Source organism: Octopus bimaculoides, chromosome 14 (assembly GCF_046866305.1).
Source record: "Octopus bimaculoides isolate indiv1 chromosome 14, ASM4686630v1, whole genome shotgun sequence".
Taxonomy (NCBI): Eukaryota; Metazoa; Mollusca; class Cephalopoda; order Octopoda; family Octopodidae; genus Octopus; species Octopus bimaculoides.
In genome coordinates this window covers 6,931,079-6,946,961 of record NC_142941.1, presented here as the reverse complement: position 1 = coordinate 6,946,961, position 15,883 = coordinate 6,931,079, and the positions used below count along the sequence as shown (strand labels likewise).

The following is a 15,883-nucleotide window of genomic DNA, read 5'->3' as shown; positions in this document are numbered from 1 at the left end:
TTGACTAATTTGGTAGAATAAGTATTTAAAAAAAGCCCTTCCTCTGCAGCAGAAGAGGGTTAATGACATTCCCCTGCAGTAAAGGATTGGCCTGCAAGAACCCTGTGCTAGCGCCCTGTATAAAGCGCCCATGCTGGCACTGTGTAATAGTGTCTGTGCTGGGACTACATAGAAAGCACCCAGCACACTCTGCAAAAAGGTTGGGTGTTAGGAAGGGCATCCAGCTGCAGAGATCAAGCCAAATCAGACTGGAACTTGATGTAGTTCTTCAGCTTGCCAGCCTTGATCAAATCATCCAACCCATGCCAGCATGGAAAATGGATATTAATGGATGATGATGATGATGAAGAAGAAGTAGGAACAGACCTCAATCTACAAAGGTTAAAATTGAATATAAGTTCTGTGGCTCCACTAATCTATGTCGGCCTATAAAGTGGTCAATGTAACCAAAACTCCCCAATACAATTTCTTTCTTTTCAGAAATGGTAAAGTATTGTTTGAGGAGAGTTTTTGCTGTTATTTCTAACAGTTTGAGTAACCTCACAGACGTTGTCTCAATGGAAATGTTATTTAGTTACAGCCTTGACCATGCAACCTTATGAGTTAAGGCGCTCTAACAGTGACATTCACTTCTTGCATATCTATATCTATCTATATTTTACCTTTTTAAGATGCTAGGATATGATTTGAGAGGAATTTGGCTGCTTCTTCTTGGAGGTTGAGAGACTGTATAAAGGGTCCTTCATTAGTTTAATTATTGTCGCCTGGACTCTTAGCAATATATTGCTTTGAAAAAAACACAAGAGAATATGCTACTTTTAACATGGATTGGCAGACTTGTTAGAGCGTCGGTTAAAACGCCTTGCCATAGTTACGACCCTTTACGTGCAGAGTTCGAATTCTGCCAAGGTCGATTTTACCTTCCACCCGTCAGGGGTCTAACGAAATAAAATACTAGCCAAGTACTGGAGTCAATTTAATCGACAATAAATAACTGTCCTGCAAATTTATTGGTGAGCGTGTATGCAAATTTGATTTAATTAAAGTATCTGACGCTGCGTAGAATCGAAAAAGAAAAAAGAAAAAGAGAAAAGAAATGAAACTAGAACGAACGGAACGGAAGGTAGTTAAAAAAAAAAAAAACCCAAAAAGTACCTCAGTTGGGTAATTAAGACTATGAAATTATTTCCCCAATTAATATTTTTTTTATAATTGAGAGAAGGTTTTTAATAAGAAGAATCTAGGGAAGGCGGAAGCGGAAGTAAGTGAGTCAATTACATTTGTCAGGAAAATGGCTGCCTGTGTAAGTGGCGCAGTGGCTTCTTCCCTGTCTTATGAGCAAATAATTTCTGGTGACCAGGTTAGTCAACTATTTACAAACATCTAACCATTACACGACACTTCGTTTCAGCATTGGTCAACATAACGATACCTCTACACCCTTCTAATATATCCCAAACCGTTGTTTTTTATCTATATTTTCTCTCAACTTTATCGTCTCAATGATTCTTCAGTGAGAAACTAATTTTTTCCTTGGGGTACATTCTTATCAAATGTAATTTTCCTCCGTATATTTTCAGAACCCCAGAAAAATAATTTAAAATTCCAATGTTGCTTTATTTAACCTTTTAATTCTTTTAATTTTCCACACTAATTCTATTATTGTTATTGTCAGATTCCATCCGTTTCATATATTGTCTTTATATGTATATATATTGTGTTTATTTTATTTAAAAACAATATTTTCAATTATTATTAACTGTTTAGACTTATTGTATAATTTACTTGTGTGTCTGTATCTTGTGTGTAGTTGATATAATTCATCTATTACCACTTAATGTTTTCTCCGTCCACTCGGTTGCGTTTACCTTGGAATTGTTCGTCTGCTACTATTTTTGGCATCGCGATTTATTAGTCATCTTTCTTGGAATGAGGAGACTATTACACCACTTTAAAGAATTTTTTCATATTCGTTTTTTTTTTTTTTTGTTTGTTTGCTCGCGGAAATATTTTTTTAATATTTATAAATTGCTTATAAATATTAGGCTATTTCTTGAGTTTTTCACTCTTTGCGACGGTAAAGTATAGATATTTTTTTAAATTGTTTTAAATAAAACCGATATAACTTGGCGAGAATAATTTTACGATTTTTATATATTCGAAACATAAAGAATAGTAAAATAATGATAAAAAAGAAAAATAATTAACTGCTACGTCATTTTTAATCCTCGATATTTTTTTTCTAGTAATTAATCCAAACCACCAATTAAATGACGATTGTTACTTACTAAAGCGTTAGTCACATTGAAATTATTTTATTTAATTATTCCTTGACCTATTTGCTGACCATTAGTCACCTGCCCATTCTGTTTATGAACGCAACTTTCCAACACTTATTTCTTCAACCAAAAGACTATCAACCCCACTTTCTCCTTCGCGAAGCAGGTGGTATTGCTTAAGCTTTTTAATGTTTTGTTATACGAATAAGTGTCCTATCTCGTTCATTTTTTAAAAACCTATCTTTATGCAAACTTACGAAAGATACATTCAATAAATATATACTTTCGTCTTGTTTGCAATAACTGTAGTTTAAACGTTATTCTGTAGTTATGGGTTCAATCTCATTGCACGGTACCTGAGACTATTCTTGTGAGTGAAATATGCTTGTAGGAAACTAGGAAAACCTATCAGAGGGACAGTTCTTGCTTTTGAGTTGTTATTTCCTCCAAGTAAACCCGGATTGATCAAATTTCAGACAAGATAATCCGGTTATGACCATCCCATTTTTCTTTATTATTTATGAGCATGTTAATTGTGTCCTTCGGATTTTTAAAAGACGGTCGACTATGATTTGACGGAAATTTGACTGCTGTTTCCAGCATGACGAGCGTCTACATAGAGGCTCTTTTGGTGGTTCACATTCTTGATTCATTACCTGGCTTAATGCCACTACATGGTCCCCCACCCTCCTTGTGTGCTTTTAGCAGAGTTCATTTTGTTGTAAGCGTTTATGCTCGGGTTTCTGGTCTCAAGAGTTGTTTCTTTGGTCACAGAAACTTTGAAAAAAAATTCATGGGAGCTGTCCTTTGTCCGTTATGTCATTAACAAAGGATAAAAAAACATAAAGCTATCCTTCATTGAGCAGACATAATTAAAGGCACTTTATCCATGAATATCATATCATTTTAGTTCTTGCATTATCTAATGTGTCCTTTCCTCATTTAAGATGATAGGGGTGAGATTTGGTTACTATTTCTACACTTGAGAATGGTTGTTGTAGGTACAGTAACAAAAGAACGTTCTGTTCTAATTCTTATCAGCTGGAGCGCTTAAAGTTAGTTATTATCTATGCTCAGATAGGCTGAGCATTAAAACCTAAAGTATTTATAAATGATATCTTTTGTTGGTTTTTATTATACTTTTTTTTTTTTTCTTAAGTGAAGGCATATCTGTGTGATTAAGAAGTTTGCTTCCCAGTTGCATGGCTTTGAGTTCAGTGCTACTGCATGACACCTTGGCTAAATGTCTTCCTCAGGTTGATCTAAGCCTTTTGGGTGGATTTGGTAGATGTAGACTGAAAAGATCCCTCCATGCACACAGCTTCAACTACAACCCCTTTTATACACTATATATATATATATATATATATATATATATATATATATATAATATATATTGTCCAACCCATGCTAGCATGGAAAGCGGACGTTAAACGATATATGTGTGTGTGTGTGTGTGTCCTTGGGTGTGATGTATATATGTGCCTGAGTATGTGTAGGTCATTGCTATCTGTCCTCATTAACGCTGCCTAAGCAAAACAGTGTCATTGTTTTAGATTCTCTAGTTGGCAAATTTTCCATAGTTTCTGTGGCTTGTCACTTTTCACTTTTTTTTCTTTTTTCTATTTTAGTTTGGTTTTTTGATGGGAAAAATAATTGTTAATGTTAAAGACACAGTCAGCGATTCCCAAATTAATGCTACTAAAGTGGAGACTTATGTCCGTAAGTGTACTTTTTTCATTACTTTTTTTTTGGTAGTTATTGAACTTTCAACTTTCACTTTCATTATCATCTTAGGGGCTTTGGAATCTAGTTCAAAACGGGGGCACCAGTTTTCATTTATGTTTTATGTAGTGTTTTTGGTACCGAAAGACTTTCAAACTTCGTATACTTATCTATTTTGTGTTATAGAACAGAAAAAAATGTTTGTTTTCGAAGTTATTTCATGTAAAAAATTGTCTTATTTCGATAATTTCAACCAATCACTGACAAGTATTCAGCTGTTTACAGTTGCTCCTTTGGCAGTTAAGCGGTTCCTTTGGTAGTTTAAGCGGTGTAAAGCGTATTTAATCTCCATTACTTCTGACATTTTGCAGAGAGGCAACACACGTGTGTTCGTTTTCCTTCGTTTTATTTTTAATATAATTTCGTTAACATCTGCCTGAACTGTATGTGTACAACATTTTCCCTAACCCTTCCCTCAAAAACCAGGCCTTGTGCCTATAATAGAAAGGTTTATTAGCTACTGCCAATATGCTTCAGCCATTTTTTGACAAGGAAATAATAATTTTATCACCGCCAGAATCGTTTGAGAATCATTTGTTTACGTAGTCAGCGCTTACTGTATATCGGCTGAATGGACGTCAGTCATTGGTTGAAATTACAGAAATACGACAACTTTAACATGAAATAAGTTGCAATATAATAATTTTTCTTAAGAAGACTAAGAGAAAAAGATGTTTTATATGACACATTCTACCAGTGTCCCAAGTTTCAAAGTGTTTCGTTAAGAAAATACTGGCGCCCCCGTTTTGAACTAGATCCGGGCTTTGATTAACTCGCTGAAAAAAAAAAAAAATGGTAAGAAGTGGTTAGTATTGGTTTAAAATTTTGGCATGAGGCCAGCAACTTCAGGGGTAGGGGTAAGTTGATTACATTGACTCCAGTATTCAACTGGTACTTAATTTTTTGACTCCAAAAAGATGAAAGGCAAGGTTGACCTCAGTGGAATTTGAACTCAGAATGTGAAGATAAATGAAATGCTGCTAAGCACTTTGCCCAGTGTGCTAACGATTCCACCAGCTTGCTGCCTTAGAAGTGGTTAATGTTAGAAAGGATAGACAAATGGGCCAGGCAGGAACCTGTGCTATGCTTCTGTGTCTGTTTTGGCATGGTTTTTTATGGCTGGATGTCCTTCCTTACAGTAGTAATAATAATAATGATAATAATAATATTCAACCTGTTTATCTGATTTGATAAAATGCATTCATTTACTCTTTCTCTACAGATATCTCCTCTCACCTCCCATGTTCACATACAAATCGTTTCTACGACCGAAGAGGAAAGATTATTCCTGAGAACCTAAAAGCAATATTAAAAGACAAACAGAAGGTTTGCACCTTTATTCATTGCTTTAAATTTTATCTTAAATGTTTTTTTTTTTCTAAATTATTTGGTTTCTTTAGATTATAAATTTATAATGATTAATTTTTTTTTAACATATACTTTTACAAACTTTCATATGGTCTTAGACACCATAAGTGCTGGCATTCAAGAAACACTTTTTTTAATATTTGTAAATATATAAAAAAAAATCGCCCTTTGCCTAATTTGGCTGTAGTACAGGTGGGTGATCAAGTACCATAGGTTAGGAAGCCTGGTAAGCATATATCTACCTTGGCACAATTATTGTTAATAATAATAATAATAAATATTGAAAACAAACTAAACTGGCACAGTTTGTTAGTACAAACTTATGAAAAAAAATTGCTTATATGTTGGCAGTTTTGTGGGGAGGTCATATCTTTTCATTTTATTTCCTTCCCCAGCTTACATAACCCACATCTCATGTGTAATTACATTATTTAATGGTTATGTTACATTTAAGAAACCTTTCTTAACCCTTTAGTGTTTAAACCAGCTATGTATTGCCCAGATATTCTACATGTTTTACATTCGAACTGGCCATATCTAGCCTCTCACACCTAGCCTACACTGACATTCTAGAAATAAACAATCACATCATTGAAACAGCAACGCTATAAGATAATCCATGGTTAATTCTAATCAATTTTAGTGAAAAAACATTACATTCAACAGAGTAATCTGAACACTAAAGGGTTAATTGTCTGAATGAAAATTCTGTCAGCTATTTGCAATAAGTAGATGTGCTCAAGGATGGTGATGGCTGAAACACACTAAAGTTAGAAGAACATTTAAATAGCACAAACTGATTAATATTTTGACCTTTTAGCATTCAAACAGGCCATGTTTGCTTCAAATATTCTATCTGTTTTATGTTCCAACTGGTTTCTCACACCTACCCTACAATCTCATTAAAATACTGAAGGTATGATATAATGCATGATTAATTGAAAACAATGTAAATAATTAAGCATCACATTTGCCAGCAATCTGAATAATAAATTTGTGTATTCAAACCATTCCAGTTAAACTTACAAACAGTATTATCATTTTTTTGTTGTACTTGATGTATTTATAGTTTGTGACAAATAATTTGAATTACTCTGTCATCCGTTGATTTATTATAATTTTTTTTTTTTTTATGTCAAGGATATAGTTGGTTGGTATCGTTTCCGACGGAACTCCACTTTACAAGTCTCTCTCTTAGAAAATGCTGTTCACAAGAACCTGGTGCAGTTTCTGGATATTACCCAACCAGAGAATTTTGTTTTCCTTTTAACCACAGCTTCCACTTCTTACAACATGGCAACGCATTCATATGATCATGTACTGTACAAGTTTTCACACAGGTAAATAATTTTCCACCATTATTCATTAATAATGCTCATTTGGCCTTCACGTTTTCTTGTATATGTGAGCATTATTTAACTCACACAGAACTGATACACCTACCATGTTGACGTTACCGACAAGAAACGATGAAGTAAATTTAACACTCTGGTCATGAAACCCGAGGTAGCTCAAACAAATACCAGTCGTCAAGCATTGGGTGGTGACAAACAGAAATAGGGATACGCCAAGGTCGACAGCCTTTTATGCTTTTTGGGATCTATAAAATAAGTACCAGTTGATAACTGACAGGGATTTGATGCAGTCCACTTATGCCCTCCCACCAAATTGCTGGTCTTGTGCCGAAATTTGAATTTAGTCATATTTAAACAAACATAAGTTTGTTTTCGAAGCGTTGAAATGTATTGTTGAACAAGTAGAAAGATAGATTTTTTTCAACATGTAAATACTGAACTGTATATATAAAGGATAAAGTCCTTTTAAGAGCAGAAAAATTTGCCAGCAACCAGCCATGAGGATCGAACTGACACCCTTCCAATATTCTGTTGGAATGCTTTACCCTTAAAGCTGAACTGCCGACTGGTGAATTCCTCTGCAATTTTAGAAGTTATGAAGTAATCCAGAAACACTAGATGTCATATATATTATGTCATATGTAAACAAACATAAGTTTGTTTTCGAAGCATTGAAATATATTGTAGAATAAGACATCTAGCATTTGTGGATGACTTCATAACTTCTAAAATTGCAGAAGAATTTGCTGGTTGGCAGTTTAGCTTAAAGGGTAGAGCACTCCAACCGGATATTGGTGGGGTGTGAATTCGATCCTCACGGCTGGTTGCCAGCAAATTTTCCTATTCTTAAAATGATTTTATCCTTTATATATACTGATCAGTATTTACGTGGTGAAAAGATTTATCTTTCTCCTTGAATCTAGTATTTGTCTCATTTACAATCTCTCATTCTTGTTTGTTTATATTTCTTTTATTTTCTAGTTCTAATGAGTTTTTACCAATTTCACTGTCTGTGATAAACCTTGGTGACACCACACATTCCCAATACAAACCATATGGTACAGCCAATAACCTGCAAACTGGTATTTACCAAACTGTTGTGCAAACGTTTGAGTATGTATTTTTTATAAATTACACTTTAAAATGTAATTATAATTTATTCATGCAGTTTTAAATGTTGTTTTAACCTGTTAGCTTTCAGACTATTCTGTCAAATGTATGCATACACTATGGCTGTCCCTTGGAATTGAGGCTGACTTGGTAGCATGTAATGTATTTTTGCCAATTGTTTTAGTAGTCCATATTGTTACAAGCATAGTATCATTTAACTATTGTTTTCCTGCTTTCCCTTCTTCCAGTCATGACTATTGAACGATCTTCCTAATCTACTATTAAAGCAGCACTACAGATATAATTTATATTCTGTTTTACTTTTGTGCTGTTATCGTAAACTTCCCTTCTGCACATAACTGAAATAATGTGATGTTTGGTTTGGGAAAAGCACAGCTCACCAAGATATTGGATATTTTTGTGTTGCTATCCAGAAAACCTTGTTTGTTTTTAGATATATATCCTAGGAGAGCATCACAGCTCAGCACGTAAAAACTCAACAAGTAACATTTCAGCAAGTGCCACAACCTAGCAAGCACTAAAATCCACACACACACAAATCTGTACACATACACACTCACGCATATATACATGTGTGCGCACACACACACACACACACACACACACTTCATACTTGCTGTGTTAGTGTTTGCTAAGATGTGACACTTTCTGAAATGTTACTTGTTGAGAGTTAGGCTGTAATCATTTGACTTCAGTTCATAAAGACTCTATTTTCAAACTTCTCAATACTTCCAAACTACAACACAAATAACTCATATTAAAATTTATATTTTCTCACCTGATAGGAATCGGTTCAATGATGAAAGAGGAGATATTCGGGAAGTTGGCTTGGTTAAAGAGCTTTCAGCAAACTTGTTAACACAGCTTGAAGTAAGTTGGAAAATATAATATTTTTTCAAAATATAATATTTCTTCATAGTTTTTATAAAATCAAATTCAATAATGGTTTAAAATTTTGGCACAGGGCCTTCAGTTTTTGAGAGAAGGGGGAAGTTGGTCCTAATATTTGACTGGTACTTATTTTATCAACCCCGAAAGGACAGGCTTGGAAAAAAGGCTAAGTTCTGGGGTTGATTTGTTTGAGTAAAACCCTTCAAGGTGGTGCCCCAGCATAGTTGCAGTCAAATAACTGAGGCAAGTATAAGAAAAGATTATAGATACGTATTTGTCAACTTCAGCTTAACCGAGAAGAGATTTTCTCCCTTTAATGGTATCACCAGAAGCAAACCATTTGTTTTGTTTTTCTCAATTTTCTAGAAAATAAGCTCACTGGTATCTGATGAAGAGAAACAGTTGGAACGCTTGGAAGCTGAAGTCGAAGTGTATGAAAGAAAGGTGAACAAACTGAACAAGACATCACAGTCAAACAGTTCATTTGCACCTCAGAATGTCCATGCATTTATTGAGGCCGTTGATAACGACAAGAAAGACTGTCAAAGGCTTACAACCAATAATCATTTAATTACAGGTACCTATTATTGATTTTTAATTTATTCTCCAGAAGTTATTGTACTTTAATTTAATTCCACTGTATAATTGTTTTTGTTTTGATTTGCAACTCTCAAGTTAAGATAATTAGGTTATTAATGAGGTAACAGAGTTGGTAATGAGATCACATGAGATGATGGGAAGTGTTTATTAGGTGATGGGGGAGATGTTAATGAGTGGGTGGGACATTGTTGATGAGGTGATAGTGTGTGTGGAGGGGTTATTAATGAAGTGACTGTGTGTAGTTTATTAGTGAGGTGATAGTGTGTGTTTGGGTAGTTTATTAATGAGGGGATGGGGTTTTATTGAAGAGACGGCAGGTATTGATGAGGCAATAAGGTGGGGAGTATTAATAAAGGGACAGGATGGGTGACTATAAAGTGGGTGATGGGGATAATTAATAAATTATTTCTTTCATTTCATAGCTAATAAATTACCTGTTTACTTTTTTCTTTTAAGATTTCTTGAAAAATGATGAGAGTAAGAGAAAGTTACAAATGGAAGTCATCTTGAAGAACTTTGATGCCAAAGATTGGCTTTGTAAGCAGGCTAACGAAGATTTCAATCTTTCTTCTTCACACTCTGCCAACCCGATCAGAACTGACACCCAAAATATCGACACCCTCCTCAACAAACTATCAGCTCCAGTACAAGCAAGTATCCAGAATTTCCCCCATTACAACACCATTTCCAGTCCAAGTAACAAGATCTCTATGAGGTCAATGACCAACAGCTATAACAACACTTCCACCATGCTAAGGAACACAACCGAACATACTTCTTTGAAATCCCATTCTTTAAAACACTCTCTGAATGGTGATGAAGAACTGAATCAAGAGCCTAATTATGTAATACTTCCAGTTGGTGCCAGTTTGAAATCAACACAGAACTATCCCAAAATGAATAAACCTGATGATAATTCATCTTCTGTTATGTGTAATTACTCGAAAGCAACTCGTTGCTCGTTACCAAAGTGTAAACCACATAACTGTCGAGAGGAGCACGAAATTGGCTCGTCAAACCAACATATTAATGACATTCAAAGTTTCCATAAACAAACTCAACCTTCCGATGCAGCTACTACAGAACAGGGTGAAATTGGTCCTTACTTGAAATTAGCAGTAAATAATAATACTGTACCAGCTCCTAATATTCCTACGACAAAGTATTCAACTCGGAGTATTCAGAATCAACAGACTTTAACAACTAATTTTCCTCAATGTCCTCTCCCAACAGACATATCTTTAACTCCTACCTCCAATCATCAAACCCCTTCTCTTTCTCTACACTCTGTCCCCAATAATCCCAAATCAAAGATGATGTATGTAGACAGTCAGAACTCTCCTATACACTCAAACGAGAGCAGTAATATTTCTCGAGGTCAAGAAGAGTCGGCCGGTTGTGGGGAAAATTGATTGTGAACCCAACCCAACGCAAAATCTCTCCCTCTCTCTCTTTCCCGTCTGTGTATTTAAAACAATTGAAATTCCATTTGAGCAGGAACTTAGTAATGAAGGAGAGACAGAGAGAACACCAAAACCAAGCTAAGTAACCCTTACTGGAGCAAAGTCTGTATATATATATATATATATATATGTGACGTGATCTCCAGTTTTTTAAAAAATGGCTGTGAACAACATAGTTTAGAAAGAAAGCCAAAGCCAAAAGTTGAAAGTAAATCATGAAACATTGTTATATATATTGACATATATAAAGAGAAAGCTTTCTTATTCTGATGCTTTTAGGCACCATTCTTTTGTCTTTTCCTTTTAACTAAGCCCAATGAATGCATATGCTTGTAAGTGCACACACACGCATGTGTGTCATATATATATATGTATATATATGTATGTGTATATATGTGTAAGTATGTATGTATGTACATGTGAGTACATAGGTGCAAAACAAAGGTGGATAAAATAATACTTGAATACTGAAGGTAGAGTAAAATGAATTTGTTGAAGCTGAAAAGACTTCACAACTGAGTAATGGTTTGTGAAGTCTTTACAGCTAGTTTCAATAATATATATATGTATATATATGATTCTTTTACAAGAAGTCTGTCATCACTCTTGTAAAAGTTTAACAAACATATACTCCACAAAAAAGTATTGAGTAATCCTTCACTTTAATGTAAATTGTTTTTAATATAACTTAATATAATAAAAACAAATGTGTGTGTATGTATATATACACACACACACACACACACACACACACACACACACACACACACACACACACACACACACACACACACACACACACACATGACATGGTGCTGAAAAGTTCCTGGATTTAAGGGTATCGTGAAGGCTCGGTTGGAGGCTCAACCTTGTGAGTTCTTTTACAGGGCTTAGAAAAAACTGATGGACCACTCCAATAAGTGTGTGAATCTGAAAAGAGGAATGAATATGTTAAATCATAATTAACTGATTCTCCTGTATTTTCTTTTACCCAAATCCAGGAACTTTTCAGCCCCCTCTCATATATATATATATATATATATATATATATATATATATATATATATGAGGTGTGTGTGTGCATGTATATATGTATCATATATAACGTATAAATATACATATGTGTATGTCCTAAAATTGGTTAAAATGTACCAATGTATAATATTTATCCTGGTTGGAAGGTTAAAAAAAAAAAAGACTTGAAAAATGATTTTACTGAGAATTGTGTTTTCTCAGTGTCTTCAATTGGCCATAGACTGTTTTCATCTCCATTTTCTTTTTCTTCAGATACTTGGTAATATTTTTTCATTTCTAATGTGCATCTCTCTCTGAATTCTCTGCCATCCACCTTTTCTCAGGTCGGTTATCATTTACCCTTTAGTAACTAACATTGGTTGATGTCATGGTGCAACATTGGTGAGATCCTAAAAACATCAGCTATTTGTCACTCCTAATTTTATTTATATATATATATATATAAAATAATAATAATAATAATGATATTAGGGATAAAAATCCAAATTTACAGATAAAAACTCAATTAAATTCAATTTATTAAAAATTAATAAGTAAATATGTGACAGTGGGTTTTCATTGATGAGTTCATGAACCTTGGTTCTTTTATATATATATATATATAGTTTAATTTTTATTTTTAATAAATTGATTTTAATTGAGTTTTTACCTGTAATTTTGGATTTTATCCCTAATATTATATATATGTGTATATATGTATGTATGTATGTATGTATGTATGTATAATGTCAGAGCTTACATTGCTAATGCTCATGGGAAATGGTTGAATGCCACAATTTCCCAGATTTATCATAATTCTAAGGCTTCATTTGCTCTGTAAGAAAATGTCAACACAGCAGCACCACCACCACCACCATCATGATGTTTAGTTTAATATTTGATTCATTTTTTTTTATTGCACCAGGAGTTAATACTTAAAGACTATCAAACTACTTCTACACTAATTAGTCCAATAATATATTTAATGAGTATTGAATTGTTTGGTCTAATTACATTAAATGAGATTTGCTTTGACTTAGAACTATAATATTTATCATGTCTTTATTCAGTTGCCTTTAGAATAAATTAAAAAATATATATCTCTGTATAATTCGTAGATCTTTCAAAGTGGAAGCAAATTGCCTCACTCAAGTATTTATTTAGCTTGAATTAATCATTTCAAGCACATTCCAGCACATTATTATTAAAGTAAAGCCAACTTCAGTTCAAATCCCACCAAGGTTGATTCTAGCTTTCATCCTTTCGGGGTCGATAAAATAAGTACCAGTTGAGCGCTGGGTTTTAATGTTATCGACTTCCTTGTCCCCTCAAAATTACTGGCCTTGTGCCAAAATTCTAAACTTTTCTTGTTATTAAGGCGGTGAGTAGGCAAAATTGTTAGCACACCAGAGGAAATGCCTAGTGGTATTTTGTCTGTCTTTACATCCTGAGTTCAAATTCCGCCGAGGTTAGCTTTGCCTTTCATCCTTTTAGGATCGATAGATCAATCAAGCCCTGGGATCAATGTAATCAACTGTCCCCCGCTACCCCCAAATTTCAGGCCTTGTGCCTTTAGTAGAAAGGATTATTATTATTATTATGAAGGTGCCGAGCTGGCAGAATCGTTAGCATGCCAGGCAAAATGCTTAGCAGCATTTCATTCGTCATTACATTCTGAGTTCAAATTCCACTAAGGTCATCTTTGACTTTCATCCTTTCAGGGTTGATAAATTAAGTACCGGTGAAACACTGGCGTCGATATAATCGACTAGCCCCCTCGCCCCCAAATTTCAGACTTTGTGCCATTAGTAGAAAGGATTATTATTAACAACACTTATTGACAGCTGACATTATATAAATATAATATTATTGGTAGCACAGAATATAAGGTTTTCAAAAAACGGAAATAATTTATTCTGAACCTAATAAATATATGCACACACAATATCTCAATGATGTAGGCCCACTATGGCCAAAGCCCACTTGCTGGAATAGGTAAAGCATTTATATTAAATGGTAACAGCTTTGGGGTTAGACTGCTGGACTAATTGTCTAGTTATGTTTTCAAATGACAGATGGCACTGTGTGGTTAAAAGGTTTGCTCCAAAACTATCCTGCCCCCCGTGGCATCTTGGGCAAATGTCATTTATCAGCCTTGTGGTAACCAAAGCATTGGGTTGTGAAATTTGACAGTTGGAAACTGTGTTTTTTGATGTTAAACTTAACTTTTTGGCTAGTTTAACACCATAACATGGCCATTCTATAATGAGCAATATGAGCCCATTTTCTGATGTGATGATAACTTTCTCCTGCTAGTTTTTGAGTCCCTGAAAGGGTTATAAGTGTTTCCTTTCTCCTGACAAAGCCATTTTATACACACGAATGTATGTAAAATCTGTTTTTCTATGGATTTTTGAGGCAGGTTTTTATGGCCAGGTGCTCTCACTGTCACCAACACTGACCTATATTTCAAAAGTGACTGGTCATAATGTCAACATCAAGTGATTTGCTCAAAAGTTGACATGCAAAATATCAACTTACATGTATCTGTGCACACACAGAAACTTTAATATAGTTTCTGTATACCAAATTCTCATACAAAGCCCATGGTTGACCTGAGCCAATAGAAGATACTAACCCAAGATGCTGCCATGCTGTGGGATTGAGTCCTAGAACCACATGGTTGTGAACCACACAGCCATATATGTATGCTATATAGGATATTATATTTATCTCCTTGGTTAGGATTACATGACTGCCATAGCAATTATGTAATATACATTACACAATGTATATGACTAAATCTTTATCATCCAAGTCTACAGACATGCTGTTTGGTCTCCTGTGTGTAGTAGAAAAAATTGTAAACCATGGAATAAATGTAATGCCATATACTCCATTCTTCATCTATTATATATATGAAATTAATTTCAGATCAAAACCACGTGTAACCTATACAATATTTTCTTGTAGCTTCCAAAAAAATAACAATCTTTTAAAAATTAGGATACTTTGTAACTTTTTAATTATTGCATAAACAGATTTATTACATTTAGAAATTTTTCAGTCGTATAATTTCTGAGGAAAGTATTTAAAAAGACCAAAAAGAAAAAAAAAAATTGTTAAAGTTTTCTCCCTTCTTTTCTTTTATCACTTAAAATATGTATTTAAGATAGAATGTTTTTTCTTCCATTAGAATTTTAACTTTTAAGAAGGAAAAAAAATCCAATGTGCATTTATATTCATTTGATAATTTGCAATTTAAAACCAAGGAGGTTTGCTTCACTTACAGAACGGGCAGTTTGTTGTTTGTGGAATGTGTTTTTTTGACTTGCGTTTGCAATACTTGATCACAACACAGTAATAAATAGCATGGAGAGAATTTGCATTTATTTTGAAAGCAAACAAGCAAGAAAAAAAAAAGATCAAAAGATTTTAGGTCTATTATTAAGTTCAGTTGTAAAGAAAATGTATTGACAGAAACGTGTGTCTGTGTCTTTGTTTATAATATGTTCATTGGAGATGCTTGTCTTTAAAAAAAAAATCTTTTTTTTTTCTCTCTCAATCGATAGGAAAGAAAATAAATTCCCATATCACTTAACATAATTTGTATGAAATGATAATGATGGAATATTTACGTTTTGAAAGAAATAATATAATTTAATAAATTTTGATATTAAACACAATCTTTTTTTCCCAGATCTCTGCCCTTCTGACGTGCAAGTAATGTTCTGTTTTTTTCTCTTTAAATTGTATTTGTTTGTTACTATTTTTGCAACTGGAAACCTCTTCCTGTAGCTAGATCCTCAGGGATTTTATATTTCAAATGCCTTTAAAAGTACAGAGCTAAATGGATAATTTTCTTGACAGGAAATATCCAAATTCATCTTATATAGCTAAGAACTATGTCAAGCTAAGCACAATAGTAAATATTAATAGACACATATACAATGGGCTTTGTGCGTTTTCCATCTGCCAAATTCAGTAGTAGACATGC

At 33.8% G+C, this 15,883-nt stretch overlaps 1 protein-coding gene across 3 annotated transcripts; it reads left to right on the top strand.

The window, feature by feature from the left end:
- Nucleotides 1-1,276: 1,276 nt before the first annotated feature.
- LOC106873392 (uncharacterized) lies at nucleotides 1,277-11,159 on the top strand. 3 transcript variants are annotated; one of them, XM_014920738.3, is made up of 8 exons: nucleotides 1,277-1,360; nucleotides 3,911-4,001; nucleotides 5,287-5,390; nucleotides 6,573-6,772; nucleotides 7,769-7,900; nucleotides 8,704-8,788; nucleotides 9,176-9,386; nucleotides 9,866-11,159. In XM_014920738.3, the coding sequence occupies exons 1-8, from the start codon at nucleotides 1,292-1,294 to the stop codon at nucleotides 10,819-10,821; spliced, it is 1,848 nt and encodes a 615-aa protein (XP_014776224.1). In that variant the 5' UTR covers nucleotides 1,277-1,291; the 3' UTR covers nucleotides 10,822-11,159. The 3 variants fall into 3 exon arrangements, with proteins under 3 accessions (XP_014776224.1, XP_089218381.1, XP_089218380.1); XM_089362255.1 differs by having other exon boundaries at nucleotides 1,277-1,513; XM_089362254.1 differs by lacking the exon at nucleotides 1,277-1,360 and adding an exon at nucleotides 1,417-1,555.
- Nucleotides 11,160-15,883: the final 4,724 nt, after the last annotated feature.